The following is an 18,835-nucleotide window of genomic DNA, read 5'->3' as shown; positions in this document are numbered from 1 at the left end:
AGTGCCACTTTCAGGTCAAATGTCCACGTGAATCAGTGTGCCACGCCAAGATTAACGACTCGCACAACATTTTTTTAATATCCAACAGAGCTGTATATAAAAAATATACAGAAATAATGTGCCGCATTTTTAAGTAGTTCTTTAATGAGGAAAAAGAAGAAATCTATTTGTCTTGTGCGCAAACCTCATAGTAAAATAAAAACTCACGATATGAATTCCTTGCTGAAGACCATGTTGGAAAGCAGGTCATAGGCAAGCTGTTCACTTCCAGGCAATATCCAAGGAAGTAGAACGAGCGCCACCTGGTGGTAAAGCGGGGCACGCTTTGCTACTTGCGCGTCAATGGAAACCTGAGATTAAAAACAAAGAGTGTTGATTGCAAAACAAATACTAATATGTCTGGTGAATTGCAAGCCGTACATCACTTAAACAACTGACATGGATAATAGAAAATGTGAGTGTTTTTTGAGGTTAGATATCACAATAAAACCTGGGGGGGTTTTCTCCAGTTTGTAAAATATTATTCCAGCATCCAAGCTAAAAAAATATATCATAAAAACAAACCAACCCTATACAAGCGCAACAGCCAAAAAGAGCAGCAGTGGGTGGCTCCCCACACGTCAATCACCTGAACACATTATTGTAAAACAATAAAGTGCCCCCTAGAGTTCAAATATTACACACAGGGATTTAAGGTAACTACAGACGCTGCGCGACCTATGAACGAGTTACGTATCGGACGATCGTTCGTAAGTTGAATTTGTTCCTAAGTTGCTTCAGTGTGATATTTTGTATGGAATGTATGTTTAAGGTTCATAGAAGTATGTGTAAGCCTTGAATAAGTAACCTGTATTGTTTTACAGTTAAAAAATAAACATTTCATAAAATATGCTCCATAAAGATAAATAAAGTGAGGTTTAACTTACTCTTGGGAGATTCGCTTCAAGAAGTCCGCCTACGTGGTAAAAAATGGCCGAAAAGAAGCGTTCAGACCATTTTCTCAACCGCATCAAGCTTTCTTATTCCACTTTCTTTTAAAAAGAAACAGCTCACCTCTTCTTTCCACTTTACACCAACCATATTGAATGGATGCACGAGATATCAAACGATAAAAGCATCAAAGTTCTTAGCGCGCTAGCGATACAGTACTTTGTATCAGGTTATGATTACACACGAACTAGGAAGTAGAAGCCGTATTTCTGTGTGGATGCTGGGTGACCTCTCACAGCGCCACACGGCAGAAAGAAGCACTACAGTACTGTCCTCTACTCGGAAAAAGGTGCACATAATACAAAATCTAACTTAAAGCAATGTCCAGATATTTTTCGACATCCCAAAAAAAATGTTCATATCTCCCGTTTTGCGTAAGTCGAATGGTCGTAAGTAGGGGAGTGTCTGTACTTGCCTGCAACATAAGGACAATTTCCATTTTAATACGATCAAACGTAGTGCTAATAATTTTACGAAGGAGATGATGTCTTGTGTAGCTTTAGGTAGTTTTAAAGTAATTAAAGAAGTTCCAAACAATGCCATTATATGGTTAGTTTGACAGGTGAGGCAAACACTAAAGAAACATAGTTTGAACATACCGATCTGTATGCCAAGCGCAGCAGAAAGTAGATGAGGTGGTGCTCATGACGAAGGAGCCAAGACCAAGTGTGAGACATGGTGGGTGTAGCCTGACTGACACTTTGCAGGTAACTGACGACAGATTCTGACACAAGGAGTCTTGTAAACTAGAAAAGAAATGTTTCACCACTATAGGAACAGCACAAAATATACTAAATAAACACAAGCGGCCAAAACCGAGGACTTACACAAGGATGAAATAACATTAGGTTGTTATCAAAAGCACACTTCTTATATCTTCTTATGAGTGAAACCTCGACACAACTAACCTTGCAAGTGAGCCCCTTGTGAATGCTGGTGATAGTTTCCAAGAGAAGCGTCAGGCTTGTGAGTAGAGGGAAGGGTGAAGAGTTAGACATCAAGCCTGAACGTTCTCTCCATTCTTGGCAGCCCAAACCAGGGAGGCTGGGAGAGAAGTCTAGATCCACATGACCAGACGGGACATTACATATTACAGATGAGGACCTGGAATAAATGAAGAAAAAAATATAGACTTTTAGTACAAAGGCAAAATATAAGGAAAATAACCACTTACAATAACATACTTAAGGTTTTTTATCAGGTCTTGTACAACACTGTTGGACATCAGTGGAAGAAGAACATCAGAAGTCAGATGCTCCAGTTCATTGAGTGTTTCCACTGGATTGAAACAGTTCTTGAACAAAAGCAAAAAAACAAATGTAAATTCGAAGATCATTTATAGTAAAAATGTAGCCTCATAGAAACACAAGTGATCATTGATTATGAGTGAAGGACCGGATGATGAAATGTGGATTTTAGCATAAAATACCTGATAGTTATAATATGCATCGACAATCTTCATACATCTCAAATGGGCCTCAAAATTAAGACCGATATATTGAAATAAAATGAATAATCACCTGTTTGGAAAGATGATGGTAGAAGGCCTCAAAATACATCAGGTAAACTGGTATGAGGGCCAGACTGCTGACTCTTTGTGGTGGATTATTAAGACCTTTGACAAAACACTTCAAATGGCCCAAAAGCAGTGCTGGTAATCCGGTGACATGCCCCCAGGACACCGGGGGAGGAGGCGGGCATTCCTCTCCTGAATAACTTCAATTACAAGGGAACAGAATAGGGAACATTTTAAATTTGATCAATCACTTCTCTGGTTTGAGTGAAGACCTCTGGACAAAATAAAGAATTTTTACTTTAATTTATCAAGCTTACTCACAGAACGAGATACAAAATTGAATGAGCCTCTCAAATATTCTGACATCAACCCATTGTTTCTGCATTTGATTTCAGGAATATTATAACATTTGTGATATTATGCTATTTAAATGTTTATGACGCTGTTAATTACAACTTAACAAATCCAAATCTGCGTTTTTTTACCTGACCATTCCTGTCTGCAGTTCTTGGTGACAGCCGGCAGTATGTGTGACCTGAGTGAGCAAAACAACCAAAGACAAAATCTTCTCCAGCTCCAGATGCAACAGGGGGTCTTTAAGAGCCAGTGATGTGTGAACAGTCTGTAACGCCGTCAGTAAAGCTGGATACAAGTCTCTGTAGAACATTAAAAATTACATCAGAGCAAAAGAATTAGTCATTATAGTAAGATAGAACAAGTAATTTCTTAAAGCTGCAGGGATCACCGACCCTTTTGAAGCTGAATAGCTCATTTCTGTTGCTGATAAATATGGAGGGCTACCTGTCTGAAATGCATTCTTTAAAATATGAAATCATGTTCTTACTATGATTTTACTATGTTATAATTTTGTTACTACCAGGTGGTGATCATTGGAAGGGTTAAAAAAGCCTCAATCAACCAGCAAAATATCTGCCATGTATGAGGTCACTAAGCTAAGTTGGGGTGCGTTGTAACTGAGTGCCCAACTGAGTTGCTTAATTTTCCACTGCGCCTATCTGCTTTTATCAAAGCTGTTTGGGGCAAAACACATTAAGTTTGCAAAATGGCGGCGGGGGAGTGCTGAAAAGTGATGTCATGCTCGTCCACAGTTTTTTTTTTTCTCTATTTGTCAGTGTAGCATGAAAATGGTGAAAGTAAGAAAAGGCCGACTTCAAGTAGAGTCCAAACGCCAACCTAAATCCCAAAGAGTATAATAAAGACGAGTTCCTTCAAGTGCATCTAAGAAATGTGCATACTTGCACATGCATCATGAATGAACTGACTGAGAAGATTCTGTAGAGCTGTTTTATAGACTCATTATAAAAATAAAACGCATGAGGTTTGCGAAATGGCGGCAGGGGAGTGCTGAAAAGTGATGTCATGCTCGTCCACAGGTTTTTTTCCTCTATTTGTCAGTGTAGCATGAAAATGGTGAAAGTAAGAAAAGGCCGACTTCAAGTAGATTCCAAACGCCAACCTAAATCCCGAAGAGTATAATAAAGACGAGTTCCTTCAAGTGCATCTAAGAAATGTGCATACTTGCACATGCATCATGAATGAACTGACTGAGGAGATTCTGTAGAGCTGTTTTATAGACTCATTATAAAAATAAAACGCATGAGGTTTGCGAAATGGCGGCAGGGAGTGCTGAAAAGTGATGTCATGCTCGTCCACAGGTTTTTTTCCTCTATTTGTCAGTGTAACATGAAAATGGTGAAAGTAAGAAAAGGCTGACTTCAAGTAGAGTCCAAACGCCAACCTATATCCCGAAGAATATAATAAAGACGAGTTTCTTCAAGTGCATCTAAGAAATGTGCATACTTGAACATGCATCATGAATGAGCTGACTGAGGAGATTCCGTAGAGCTGTTTTATAGACTCATTTTAAAAATAAAACGCATGAGGTTTGCGAAATGGCGGCAGGGGAGTGCTGAAAAGTGATGTCATGCTTGTCCACAGTTTTTTTTCTCTATTTTTCAGTGTAGCATGAAAATGGTGAAAGTAAGAAAAGGCCGACTTCAAGTAGAGTCCAAACGTCAACCTAAATCCCGAAGAATATCATAAAACGAGTTTCTTCAAGCGCGTCTAAGAAATGTGCATACTTGCACATGCATCATGAATGAGCTGACTGAGGAGATTCCGTAGAGCTGTTTTATAGACTCATTTTAAAAATAATGCGGGAGAATTTGATCTTTTATTTACAGACATTGATCACATCAATGATTTTTTTTAGGCCAGTTAAAAATCAAAATTCTTTAAAATCGCGATGACCCATCACTCGTGACCTATTTTCCCAACCAGTCTGCAGGCTCCACAGTTCTTGGGGGGCTACCTGGTGCCCCCGGGCACTAAGTTGGTGACCCCTGCTAAGAGAAAAATATATACATATCGGTACACACATGTATAAGTCGCAGGCTTGGCCATAGCCGGATGCTACGGCCCACATTCTGTAGGCTTCTGTGGTGATGCGGAGGGCCGCGCGGGGCTCCAACAGAAGATCCCTGGGCTCACCGCTCAACAGACGAGACAAACGCTCCTTAACACCTACCGTGTTCAACTGTAAAGAACAACAGTTACTGAACAACATTCAAACCTAAACAACATAATTGTCGAAACAACACTTACCAATCTAGCGCATACATGTCTACCAGAAGTCGCCAGAACCCTCAAGAGCTTCATAGCTGAAGCAAGTGGGACTCCATAAACCGATTGCGGGAATGAACAAGGTGGCGCTGTCCAGGAAGTGGGAAGGAACTCTGACATCACAGTCTCCATCATGCGAGGACAGTCCAAAACCTAAGAAAGCAGCAGGTCAGCAATAACCAAAAACAAGAAAAAAACTGCAATTAATGAGCTGTGTGGTGGCTACCTGAGTGGCAGATGGCAGAGAATGTCTAGCGATACGGGTTAGGATCTCCAGAATATCCTGTACAACCCTGGGAGACGGACGAACTACTTCAAGGATGTAACGTAATCTGGGGAGAAGTTTCATTCTCAGGAGACCCTAGAAAAACAACACAAATGTTTTTACACTAAGGCAGGGGTAAAGAACATATGGCTTGTGAACCAGGTGTGGCTCTTTTCATGAGTGCTTTAGTACTTTAACAGTTTCAGGCTGAGAGTGCGATTCTGTGTTCCTACCATTAGTGGGGGGTTTTCTGAATTCATAACCATTGAGAGGCAAGAATTCGCTTGCGAGTGGGACATCTGTTTTCTACCATTTCCTGGTTATTTTTTCAATTGACAATTTGGACAAGTTATGGAAAAACTATAAATGGTTAACAGAATGGAGGACGAATAATGACCACTCTAAGCCCAAGTTTAGAACTGAGACCATGTAACATAACTGAAGATAAAAACTTCTGTATCCCACTCGTTTGCAGAACTTAATGACATTTTCTGCAAAGAACTCTGTTCGCACCTTGTTCTGAAACCATTATTCACAACCAAAACGACACTCAAAATGAGCCTCAACGTTTAAACTAACTGCATAGTAATACTGTCTATGCTACTTGATTCATCCTGAAGGCAACACAACCAGGAAGTAGATGTTTTTTTATATACTTTGATACAAGTCAAGTAAATAAAATTAAAGCACCTCATTAAATCAACATAAAATGTACGAAATCCAAAATACTCACACCCAAAAATAAATAAGTAAAATAAATAAACCTGACTGTTTGGAATAAAAAAAGAAATGTGTACAAAAATTAAACAACCCGGAAATAAACGTGTCCTAGCAGCAGCCCCACGTTGACACCAACACTATGCTACAGGTATGGTTTCTTTTTTATAATAATTATTATATTTTATGACATAGTGAAAGAAAATACACTGAAGAATTTGCTTCTGTTTGGGGGATTAGGTTTGGCGGCTTGGATCATTTTTGTCTTAAAATATGTAGTGTTGCTTTAACCAAAGAAAACATCAATAAATATTTTACTTTATTGACTCTCAAAAAGGTTCCCCTGCACTAAGGCGTTGTCCAGAAAGGAAAAAGCATCAGTTTTGACAATCAGTCTTGCAAAATGACATATAGAAAATGACCTTGACAACATCCTGCCCAGCCACGTCGTGATCAGTTTTCCTTTCCTCCTTTTCCTTAGCAGTCTCTTTTAAACTCTCATCCAGTCCTTCATCATCTACCTCTTCTTCCTTCTCAGATGGCAGCAAGGGGAAGGCTGCCAAGCCACGAAACCAGTGAAATGTGAAATCCAAACATTCCTTTGAGCCAAAAAGTAAATCAGGAAGTAAATATTGTTCTAACAACTCGGGAATTTCATTTGACTCTCGTGTTACCTCGTCTTCACTGCACACCAAAAGTGCTCTGAGTGCATGCACGGCGGCGGCCATAACTCCCTCCACGCTGTCGTCCAGTGCAAAACGGAGCAGGAAGAGGAGGCCGGCGTCCAGCAGAGTTACCAATATGCTGCCTTTCAGGGTTGTACGGTAGTCTCCAGCACGCGCCTGTACAATCAAATTACTGTAATCTGTAATCCATATTTTCAACATGCCTAGAATTGTGTGCAAGTTTGTGTACCTTGGAGAGAATATTGCGTAGCGTATTTAGGGCCAAACTCCTCTGCTGGATGAGTTGACTGCGAGATAGGAGGAAAAGCTCTTGTAGGGAGTACCCTGCACGCTGGTAGGAGGAAAAGAAAGTTACTTCTATATTTATGGCACTATAAATTGCACCTGTTTATAAGCTGCATCCACTCTAATTTTGGAAACAAAATAAAAATACACGTAAAAAACATGCAGAAAATAGAAAATAATTAACAAATGGTAATTCCATCTGCAAAATAAATAGAAGCATATTCTTCTTTGCATTGATTTTTTAATCTCGTGTGTTTAACTTAATTACCAGCTCGGTGGGGTTGAGCGCCCGCCCAAATCTGCGAGGTCATGGGTTCGATCCTTGACCAAATCATATTTAAGACTACAAACATTAGCACCCATTGCCGCCCTGCTTGGCGCTCGGCATTAAAGGTTAGAATTAGGGGAATTGGTCATTTGAACGCCCCAAAAGGTAGAACCACACCTACATTGCATATTACCGAATCTTACTGCAATATGTATTCTGTGTAGCACTATTTAGTTATTCTATATAACACGCTACAGTGGGCATTTGCACGTCACACTGGGTATTTGTATATTGTATTCTTTTTGCTTTATTATTGTATTGTTCTCAGCTCAGGGATGCTGCTGGAAATGTGAATTTCCCTTCGGGGATGAATAAAGTATCTATCTATCTATCTATCTAACAAAAAAACCTAAGAATAACTATCTTTCTATAAGCCACATGATACAAAATTTAGAACACAAGTAGTAGCTTATATTCCTAAAATTAGAAGAAAAAAAAAAGATTTCCATATGCAAAATATAATGACATACACTCAATAGTTACATCAATTCTTATATCTGAACTCAAATACAAAGAGCATTTAGAATATTTATAGCCTATGCCAAAAAGGCTGGTAATTTTTTTCAACCACTTAGAAAATGTAGGATTTCTGAATGTGGGTGGAAGCTGCATTTTTATCATAAGGATTCTAAATCATTTTAAGACGTATGATTTTGATACCTCAGGCTCATCTCCATGGTGGTGCAAGCCCAGGTGGGTGGGCAAATCCTCCGTGGGAGGGATTAGAGTGCCGTTGAAATCGAAACGAGCCTGCATGCCCTTATCAACATAAAGCAGGTGGTACAACTGGTTATCGGTGTTCAACTTGAGTTCTTTCCAATTATTACAGTCTGTCCTCTCACTTGTTTGGTTTGAGTTTTTCTAGGTGCGGGAATGTCCCCCATCCACTCCAGCTTCTCGGGCTCCAGTTTATCCATGTGCACCCACTCTTTCTGAGGCTTTACTGGAGGATCTAGTCACACACAAAACATTTGACATTTTTGCTGTTGTTATTCTCCCCACAAAGATGTAAGGCAGTTTCAAAATAAAACGGAGACTCAGAACACTCATTTATATCGAGTTAAAAGACCTTCGTGGACTTGGTGTAAAATCTTCTACAGAAACAGAATTGCTCAATTGATACCCGGCACCAGAACCTCCTCGTTTGAGCCGTTAACGAGTTTCATCAGGGTTTAATGTAACCACTAAGCAGTCAAGAGTAACATTACAGCTTATCAAAGAAAGTAAAGCCAGTATTTAGCTTGATGCATGGAGATTGGCCAAGTGGCAAAATCATGCCAGTTATATTATATCATTATTCCCTGGACGCGTGATGAAAGAGGAAGCATGATGAAGGAACATGAATTAAGAAAACCTTTAGGAAAAGGATGACATGAATTCATTCCTTTAATGGCCAGAAGAGGACTTTGCCAAAATAGGTATAATTTATCCTCGTACGATCTTTAGACAACTTACATTTTTAACAGGAAACAAATTTATACATAAAGTCAACAGCATACTTGTTGACTACAGAAGAAAAGATACACTGTGGACGAGTCCTCAGGTAATGCTGTTCAGAGTACACAAAAAATGATATGCTCACACCTAGCACTGCAAAACACATTTTTCCCCCCGTTGGCAAAATATATTGCTCATTCGAAGTATATTTTATTCTTATTTCAAGATATGTCATCTTTTTCCTTCATTATAACATTCATATCACATAAAAATAATGTATCTGTTACAGGGTAGATCATTTTAAAAATCTTCCTAACAAAATTGTAAAAAAAATAAATATATAAAATATCTCAAATCTATCAGATTATTTTCCAAACAGTGGAAAAAAATCCTAAAATTAGCAAAAATGTATGCCAGATAAGATAATTTTGATTATTTTGAGTAAACATTTTCTTTTTAAAAGAAAAAACTAAATACATATCTTAGAATTTCAAATAATGTACACTTAAAATGAGCAAAACCTCCTGCCAATTAGGTAAGATTGCTCTTTTGCAATGTAATATTTGCAACTACATTCTATTTGCAACTCAATTATTTTGTAAATGGTCTGCATTTATATAACGCTTTTGAAGTCACTGAAGACTTCCCAAAGTGCCTCACACTTACCCATTCACACACACTCACACACCGATAGCGGTGTCAGCCATGCAAGGCAACTACCTGCTTTTTGGGGTCATTAGGGATTCCGTGTCTTGCCCAAGGACACTTCGAAATATAACACGGAGGTAAGTTAGATTGCCAGAGAAAGTCCAAGCAAGAATTTATTCATCCATAAATAGTTTCCTCATTTTAAATCACACCATAATCAATTACAATATTGACCAAAGCTACATCCACAACTTCGAGACAATTTATGGTACAGACCATTTCAGGGGAAAGCTGGAGAAAGTTGGCAGACGTCGAAAGGAATGTATCTTCCTGACAAAGTAAAAGCTCAGCAACGTTAAAAAAGTGAAGTGCAACCTCAATATACTTGAGTGCATCTGGTTAATTTGCAACTCCTATCGCCAAACACAACAGAGAAGATAAAAAAGAAGTACGGAGGTTTGTTTATAAAATCATACCAATTATGGCAGATCGGGACGACAGTTCTTCTCTCTCCTCCATCTCCACTTCTTCGTCGTCTGAACTGAGATGAATGCTTTCCTCGCTGTATTTCCCCTCTGGGTGTTTGCGTGAGGACGAAGCCGGGACGCTCACAGCTCTGTGGGATCGAACAAACTCCACCAGCCTTGGATCTGCCGGGCAGAAGTAATTGTTTTGAACAAGAGGACCAACATTATAAAAACAAAGCCATTGGTGAACTGGCTTCATTAGAGTTCATGTGAGGTCACACTTGCAACTTGTGTGAAAGCCTACCAAGCTGTGATAAAAGCCTCTCTTGTTCTTCTAGTATCTCAGACTGAGACATGGCAAGGATCTTCTCCTGGTTCTCCTTGTGGATCCTCGTGGTTTCTTCTGAACTGTTGGGAATCCCAAGTCCTTCACCTGAGACTAGCCTTGAACTTGAAACTGGAGATGACACTGCTGGAAAATAATTCCATGTGGACTGTTTTTGCTATGCAGCAACAGGGGTTCTTTTATAAGTCACTACTAAGGCAAGCATCTGTTAGCAGAAAGTAGCTACCGTAAAATCCGGACTATAGAGCGTACCTATTTATAAGCCGCACGCACTACATTTCACGGGCATTATTGTTTTTGTCCTTACACAAGCCGCACCTGTATATAAGCCGCATGCGCCCATATTAAAACATGTAGCAAAGTCAAAAGCTTATGTGGTGCCGCGATTGTAACTATAAATATAGTATACGTTTCAAACACCACGATCGGCACCATGAACGGAAAATGATACCTGTAATTAGAATTTAATGCAGACCTTTAAAGTCTGGGTCCCGTTGAAAGTAATCCAATGAAAAAAATGTATAATTCCAAAGTTAAGGGTGGGAAAAATATATACCGGTATCCACTATTGTCCGCTGCAACAACAGACAGATTTAACTCAGCTTCACCCCACTTCCCGTCAGCCCGCGTTTGCTCCGCCCCTTCTTTTTGATTCGCTCGTAGAAAATATCACAATAAGTCTCTAAAATAAATACATTACAAAAATATACAGTTACAAATACATATTATACATGGTTACACAGATTTACAAAGAAAGACGGTACGTCGAGAGAGTTTTCAAAGCTTTAATAATAATATAATTTTCATCCCAAACCGTGCCTGTGAAAAGTACCAACGCGCTACTAATAACACGCTCGCAACGCATCATGCGTATCTGTTAAAAAAAGCCACACCGCAATTGCGAAATTCACGGTTAACCGTCCTCATCTTTCTCCTTATAACTGCCGCTATCAAGGGCGACTTCCTCATTATCGGAAAGAACCTTTGTCAGACTGACAATTCGTAGGCAAACTAAGAGGATGCCGTCTACCTCGGCGCACTTATTCCACCGGTCTAAATCTTACCTTTTGTACTCGAGTGCCGCTGGTGGCAGTTAGAAAAATTACATAAACTGGCCGCTTCACTGAATAAGCCGCAGGGCTGAACATTTGGGAAAAAAGTAGCGGCTTATAGTCCGGAATTTACGGTAATTGCATGTTTAAACCCAGCACACACCTGCTTTTGATGCCACTAGCAATCGGCATTTTGCTTTTGGCGTCAGTTTTGGGGGAAAACAGTGCGGCGGAAAAGGCGTCGAGTACCAAACCATGATCATTTTGGCTCACGGACAAATTCCTTTCGCGTGTGGTACATGCGGGAAAACATTGCACTGCTCTTTTCCACAATACTATACAAAATACTGCAACATTTAAACATATTTCAGACGCCATTCTGTGAGGATAAATTAGTTGGAGGTTTGTCAATACATTTTTCAATATTTCCATTGTACTCACGATACAGACGCGCCTCTACTTCCAGACGATCACTCGTAAGTTGAATTTGTTTGTAAGTTGCTTCAGTGTTATATTTTGTATGTTTAAGCTTTATATAAGTATGTTTAAGGCTTGTATACATAATCTGTATTGTTTTGGACTAAAAAAAATACATTTCATAAAATAATATGCACTATAAAGATAATAAAGTTAAGTTAACTTACTTTTGGAAGATTGGCTTCAAGAGTCAGGCTACTTCCTCCTCCGTGATAAAAAAGTGGCCGAAAAAAAGCAATCTACCTATTTTCTCAACCGCATCAAGCTTTCTTATTCCACTTTCATTTCAAATGAAACGGTTCGCCTCTTCTTTACACTTTACACCAACCATATCGAATGGATGCACGAGATATTAAACAATAAAAATGTCAAAGTTCTTAGCGCGCTGGAGATACAGTTTAGAATGTTTACACACGAACTAGGAAGAGGAAGCGGATTTTTTCTTCGGGGTGGATGCTGGGTGAGATCTAACAGTGCCACATGCCGGTAGCAGCACTGCAGTACTGTCCTCTACTCGTAAAAAGATGCACAGTACAAAATGTAACTTACAGCAATCTCTGGATATTTTTCAACATCCCGAAAAAAATGTATGTATTGTTGTTCGTAACTCGAAGTCATTGGCTAGTTGCTAGATTTTCTTTTAATCATCAAGAAACAATGACAAACTAACTTAATTTGGTCCATTAACGTTGCAACCACCGATGACGACAACAGAAAAAGACATTTTCTCATGTCCGTGTTGCAATTTGGCCTTATTCTCCACAATGTGGTTCATTATAGTGATATCGGGAGTGATGCTGTCGTCTAGAAATATAGGGTCAAATTACTCATGCTAAAAGCGTCACATGTGGGTGGGTGGGGCTTTACACAAGTTTAGCATTTGAGAAAAATTACCATTAACTCTGGACTTTGAAAATGTCTATTTTCAAGTAAGACTCACGTTTTCCGTTGTGGTGAGGCATATCGATTTCCATCGGCTTCTGAAGCTTCTGCTCGGGAGCCGTGTGTATTGGTGGCGTTGCAGACGTAAACCCTAAAGGTGGCTTTCCCGCTTTTAGTCTCTGAGCCGCTATCTGTTGAGCAAAGATGCTCTTTTTCCCCGAAACTGCCGGCAGAGGTACCTGCTTTACCAAGTGAGAGATGACCAACGATTAGATAACGTAACGACGTTATAAATGACATTTTTAAAGGGACAGTGTCTGTTTTTTGACCACTTGATATTGCTGTAGGGTATAGTGTGAAAAAGCACAAATAAGAATACAAACTACAGAGACTCAAAGTGACCAAACTGCACAATTTCTCTTCTTAGTTTTTGGGACCCCAGAGCATCAAGATGTCAGACAATTATATAATCTCCCTCTAAGTGAGGTTCATGTTATGTAAAAAAATGCAAATTTTTCAACCTAGGAGTATTTTTAAAGAGGCATGTTAAGTCAAGTCATGTTTATTTGTATATTCCTTAATCACAAGACGTCTCAAAGAGCTGTACAGACTATTATAACACCATCCCCTAATCTAAAACTGACATAAAGGCAGAGAAAAACTCAAGACCTCCTCATTCGAAATCCATTGAAGACTTTTCTCCTTATTTTGAATGTCTACTAAGGTTTAAACCTTAAACGGACATGGGGAATAAACATCTGGACGACAAAATCATGGCTTTTTTATTTGAAATTTTGATCTTTGCGTGTCGACTCAATAAAAAAAGGAACACACAAGCTGTAATGCTCTCGTTTTGAGGACGAAGGGTCAATTAGCTGGTAGTACAGTGGTTAAGTCTCCAGATAGAAGGGTTGAATATAAAGCCAGTAAGGGTCCTTATACAAGACCGTTCATAATATGGCTACCTACCTCTAGCCTGGAGAGGGTTGGGTGCCGCCAGGCTGTACTTTCCCAGGACACACCACAGGAAGGGGTGCCTTGACAGCCAGAGCAATTAAGGCAGGGGTCTGAAACTCAGGGTGTAAGTACTTTTGATTTTTATTGAAATCAGTATTGTTGTGTTACTGTATTTTCAATGCACTTAATGGTTCTATAAATATGGAAAAAGTTTGTGTGTTGTTAGTTTGTGTTTGTCTTGTTTGTTTGATGCACTCATAATCAGGCTTCTCCTGCTCCTGGTAATCATGGAAACCAGTGCTTTCTGTTTCATGTTGGGGAGCAAACCTCAACCCTCAAAAAACGGCCTGGAGAGGGATGGGTGCCGCTAGGCTGTACTGCTCAAGATACACTACATGATGGCCAACAAGAACTCACTTTTGACTCAATCGCCCGGGTCAAAAAGGACCGCGCCTTCCGCTAACTACCAGGATGGAGGTGTTAAGAGTGTACCCAGTAGGAAGACACCTAGATTGGGTGGTAGGAACACTTTTACCACTGCGACATGGAACGTCTGCACCCTCAACCAATAAGGAAAGACGGAAAACTTCTGTGGTATAGTCACATCACAAGATCATCAGGACTGGCCAAGATAACTCTCCAGGGCACAGTCCAAGGGGGCAGAGGAGAGGAAGACCGAAAATGAATTGAGCCGACAACATCAAAGAATGGACTGGTCCCACGACCCAAGAACGGGCCAGGGACCGTCAGCAGTTGAGAAGGCTGTCCAGAGTAGCGTCCTCATTGGTTCCCCATACGGTTAAGGGATCTGTGAACTGGGATTATTTTCTTCAACTCAGTTTTGTCTTAAGATGTGCGGTCCCTTCTCAAGGTTTCTTCATTTTCCTCATGTTGAGGTTTTTGAGTTTTTCCTTGCCCTCAGGTTGGTTCCAGATCAGGGGATGATGTAATAATAGTCTGAAAAATAGTCTGTGTAATAACCTGTGCAGCCCTTTGAGATTCTTTGTGATTAATGGCTATACAAATAAAATTCACTAGACTTAATAATATACACAGTGCTTGGAAGAACAATTGTCTGTTTTTTTTTTTATTACTTTTGCAGATTAATGTCATTACCTCAGCCTCGGTCATTGAGCGATGAAATGGTTTGGGGAACGCCAAGCCAGTAAACTCCGGTAGCGATATTGGAATAGAGCTTGTGTCTCTCTCCTTCAAAGAAAGTCACAAGGTTATTCAACAACCCACATTAAGGAAGAAAAACCATAACAATTCCTTAAACCAGTTTCCCCAGGCTTTGCATTGACTGGATCACGTCAGAAACAAACTGGCATTCACAGATCTACTGTGAAAGCTAGAATTTTAACGGTTTAAGGGCACTTACTACAATCTTGGACAGAACCGCGCTGATGTGAGTGTCATGCCGGTCCAGGATCTCGCCTGCGTCATCATCCTGGAAGGTGACTCGACAGTTTTTAAAGCGGGACTTTTTGGGAGGAGCTGGTGTTAGGGATGGAAGGTCGTCTGGGAGATCTAAAAAAAAAAAAATCGGGATTTTTCACGCACCCGAGAAAATAGTCTTTTGTCATATATTTTCCATACATAAAGCAAATCAGACTGTAATGCATGTTAAATTGAGACTACATGAAATTATGAATAACAATTCGGGCTGTTTATATAAATGAAATGACTGATAAACCTCTATAGGAATCGAGCGGCGACACGTTGCCACTGGACCACCAGTGTGAAAGATGACATACAAAAAGGCATTACATCTTATCTCTTTATCAAACTGTTTTGACTCACAGTGCCAGAAAAACTGATTTGCATAGTGCGTTTGGTCCAGCATAATGGTAAGTTACAGACTCTACAGAGATAAACTGAATAACCCAGGGGTGTCAAACAGGCGGCCCTCAGGCCAGATCAGGCCCGCTAAGAGATTGAATCCGGCCCGCGAGACAACGCTCTGAGAAGCTCAAGGGAAAAACGAGCTTCAGGTTGGAATATGTCCACTTGATGTTGCCAAAGCCAGGTGCCTCTCACAAAGACGCTGTACTTGTATTTCTTTCTCTCCCCCTCCCTTTTCCTCCCTTTTCTCTCACTCTTTGTGTCTCTCTCTTTCACTCTCTGTGTCTCTTTTTCTCTTTCTTTCTTCCTGTTTGTCACTTTCTCTGTCTTTTTACCTTCTTTTGCTCTCTCTTCCTTTTTCCTTTTCTCTCTTTCTTGCTTTACCCTTCTCTCTTTCTCCCCTTCCCTGTTTCTCTTCCTCTTGTCTATCCTCTCTTTCTATTTCTCTTTGGATTTCTTTCTTTCTCTCTCTTTCTTTATTTTCCCCTCTCTCTCTATTTCTCTCTTTATCTGTTTTGTTTCTCACATTCTCTCTCTCTCTCTTTTCTCTCTCTCCCTTTCTTTGTCCCACCCTCTCTCTTTTTCTCTCACTCTCTTTCTCTTATTTCTTTCTCTCTTTTTCTTTCTCTCTCTTATCTACTAGTACGGCCTCTGAGAGAATGTTTGTTCTATCGTGTGGGGCCCGAGTTAAAATGAGATTGACACCCCTGGTTTAACCCATCTTTTTAACTCCAGAGATTTGCAGTGTATTTTGTTCTGCATTCTGATAAGTTAAATCGTCTCTCTTTAACCTCTCAGAGATGTCTTAACCAATCAGAATGCAGAGCAAAATACACTATGCAAATCAGTGTTTCTGGCACTGTGAGTAAAAAATAAGTGTGATAAAGGAATAAGCTATAGTGCCTTTTCATATGTCATCTTTACTACTAGTGGTCCAGTTAAACAGTCTCCAGAGAGAGAGACCGCTTAACCTATCTGTTTAAGACTCCAGAAATTGCATAGTGATTTTTTTTCTGCATTCTAATAGGTTAAAATGTCTTTCCTTAACCTCTCCAGAGATTGTTTAACCAATAAGAATGAAGAACAAAATACACTATGCAAAAAAATTGTGTGATACGCTTGAATGCCTTTACGTATGTGATTTGTTCCACTGGGAATCTAGTGGTGAAATGTCAGTGCCTTCGCCGCCATGACCACCACTGCTACGACCCCGGGTTCAAATCCCATAACATACAATATTGTGCTATTATGGTCAGCGATGTTCATAATTGATCAATTGTTGCACAGTACTAATGTGAAACCCCTTGTAGTAAATATATTTACAAATACTGTACCCATTTTCAATCTCATCCACCATTTTCTATGGTCTATGAGGCACACTTTCACATTTCTGGCCTATTTTGTTTTTTTTAGGTGCATCTAATAGTCTGGAAAATAGTTCTATTCATAAGATATATGTTGATGAACAGTTATTTTGTTTGGAAGTTTTGTGGCGGTAAGACAGTTTCGATTTTGAGAACATAGCATCTTCACAAATAAATGATTACTAAACTGTGATATCTTAATAAATTATTAAAAGTTGTTAATTTAATTGTCCCTAATTGTTCCCCTTCAAGCCAGAGTTTTTGCAATTAGTATTTTAAATTTACGCCATCTAACCTTCCATGGTGACCACATCCTTTTGAGTTTGGAGACCGTTTTGATCCTCTTGAAGGTCTTCTCCATTCTCACCACGTCTTTTGTCCGGGCGCCGGAGTACAGAGGCAGCAGACGGAGCTCCCGATTTGAGGAAATCCTCCTGATCTTTTAGGAGATCCCCTTCCGAACCGCCCGGCTTGGGACGTCCCAACATCCCTGCAGAGAAGGGCAGAACTATTTCAAGACATCATGGTCATTCATTTTACACTTTATAGGTACTAGGGCGGGCAGCACGGCGGCGCAGTGGTTAGCGCGTGTGCGGCACAGTTCTGAGGTTATGAGATCGAACCTCCTGTGTGGAGTTTGCATGTTCTCCCCGTACTTGCGTGGGTTTCCTCCGGGCACTCCGGTTTCCTCCCACATTCTAAAAGCATGCATGTCAGGTTAAATGGCCAAACCAAATTGTCCCTAGGTGTGAATGAGCAGGAGAATTGTCTGTCCCTGTGTGCCTTGCGACTGGCTGGCAAACAGTTCAGGGTGTCCCCTGCCCACTGCCCGAAGACAGCTGGGATGGGCTCCAGCCCCCCCCCCATTCCCCCCCCCCCCCCCCCCCCCGCGACCAGTATTGCATCAAAATCGCAATACTGATCCAAAAAAGCGCAATTAGGTTTTTTTCCTAAATTAGGTACTTCAACAAACAAATGCTAAAGGAAAATGCAATACAGGGTGTCTCAAAAAAATGTACTCACTCTTAGAATGACGAGAAAACACATAAAAAGAATGAGTACCGTATTTTCCGCACTATAGGGCGCACCCCCAAAAAAATTGTTTTTGGTCCTATATCTTCCATACATAAGGCGCACCGGATTATAAGGCGCTACAATGGGAACGTTGACAAAACAGTCAGATAGTTCAGTCCAACTTATTACCCCCTTAACATTCCCAAAGCTTGCAAAGAAGCAAATACATGTCGTAGACACGTGCGGATGCGGTGTCCGTACGATGTCACTCAAATGCATCGTTCCAAATATCATTCGGAAGGTTAAAGTCTTGGGATTCAAGAAATGCCAACCATTCCTTAGTTTCTATTTTCTTTTTCGCTCGCAACTTTACTGTGCATATGACAATAAACACTTGGAATTGAGTTTAATTTAAAAAAAGACTTATCACAGAAACATCGATATCACTCTGAAACAAGATACTGGGAAAATATATAGCCGGAGTAGCTCACCGAAGTCGTCGTGTTCAATAATAATGTGCAACCATGGTCCTCTTATAACGTGAGTGTAGTAAATCCAGGAGTAAAATATTTACAAATACAGTACAGAATAGTAAAATATTGTTTACTCTATGCCGTAGTTCTACCCAACATGCTATTGACATTCATCTATTTCGGCCAATTGCAGGCTTTGTTTTGTCCCTTTAGCCTATGCAAGCCTGTAAATGATAAAAAGGATCCGCCCCCTTTACTTGTAAGGTATGATTCAGTGCCATCCAATCGAAAAACAATAAACACTAGGGATGGGCACATACTGATACCAGATATTGGTATCCGTTTCGATACCAACCTTTTTAAAATGTCGCTACAAACGGTTGTTGATCCCAGTATCGGCTATCTTCAACAGGGCATTCAGCAATCAGGAACTAGAAATAAGA

The 18,835-nt window shown here is 40.1% G+C and overlaps 1 protein-coding gene across 4 annotated transcripts in view; it reads right to left on the bottom strand.

Moving 5' to 3' along the window:
* rpap1 (RNA polymerase II associated protein 1) overlaps positions 1-18,835 on the bottom strand; it is a 33,929-nt gene that overhangs the window by 13,510 nt on the left and 1,584 nt on the right. Inside the window, exons 2-22 of one of the 4 annotated variants that reach the window (XM_088354801.1) lie at positions 18,748-18,823; positions 17,201-17,395; positions 15,078-15,226; positions 14,813-14,905; positions 12,798-12,981; positions 10,287-10,454; positions 9,992-10,165; positions 8,273-8,382; positions 8,091-8,189; positions 7,047-7,148; positions 6,806-6,973; positions 6,554-6,730; positions 5,376-5,510; positions 5,132-5,302; positions 4,906-5,063; positions 2,992-3,162; positions 2,511-2,706; positions 2,175-2,284; positions 1,899-2,094; positions 1,590-1,736; positions 208-350 (exon numbers count right to left, since the gene is read on the bottom strand). In XM_088354801.1, coding sequence (XP_088210927.1) covers positions 208-350; positions 1,590-1,736; positions 1,899-2,094; positions 2,175-2,284; positions 2,511-2,706; positions 2,992-3,162; positions 4,906-5,063; positions 5,132-5,302; positions 5,376-5,510; positions 6,554-6,730; positions 6,806-6,973; positions 7,047-7,148; positions 8,091-8,189; positions 8,273-8,382; positions 9,992-10,165; positions 10,287-10,454; positions 12,798-12,981; positions 14,813-14,905; positions 15,078-15,226; positions 17,201-17,393 — 3,044 coding nt within the window. In that variant the 5' untranslated portion in view covers positions 17,394-17,395; positions 18,748-18,823. The remainder of the gene's footprint in view (positions 1-207; positions 351-1,589; positions 1,737-1,898; positions 2,095-2,174; positions 2,285-2,510; positions 2,707-2,991; positions 3,163-4,905; positions 5,064-5,131; positions 5,303-5,375; positions 5,511-6,553; positions 6,731-6,805; positions 6,974-7,046; positions 7,149-8,090; positions 8,190-8,272; positions 8,383-9,991; positions 10,166-10,286; positions 10,455-12,797; positions 12,982-14,812; positions 14,906-15,077; positions 15,227-17,200; positions 17,396-18,747; positions 18,824-18,835) is intronic. The other 3 variants (XM_088354803.1, XM_088354802.1, XM_088354804.1) reach the window with 3 other exon arrangements.

The sequence above is a fragment of the Urocampus carinirostris genome, chromosome 15, assembly GCF_059441175.1.
Source record: "Urocampus carinirostris isolate Australia breed hairy pipefish chromosome 15, RoL_Ucar_1.0, whole genome shotgun sequence".
Classification (NCBI taxonomy): domain Eukaryota; kingdom Metazoa; phylum Chordata; class Actinopteri; order Syngnathiformes; family Syngnathidae; genus Urocampus; species Urocampus carinirostris.
The sequence above is the reverse complement of the archived record's forward strand: the minus strand, read 5'-3'. Positions and strand labels throughout refer to the sequence as shown.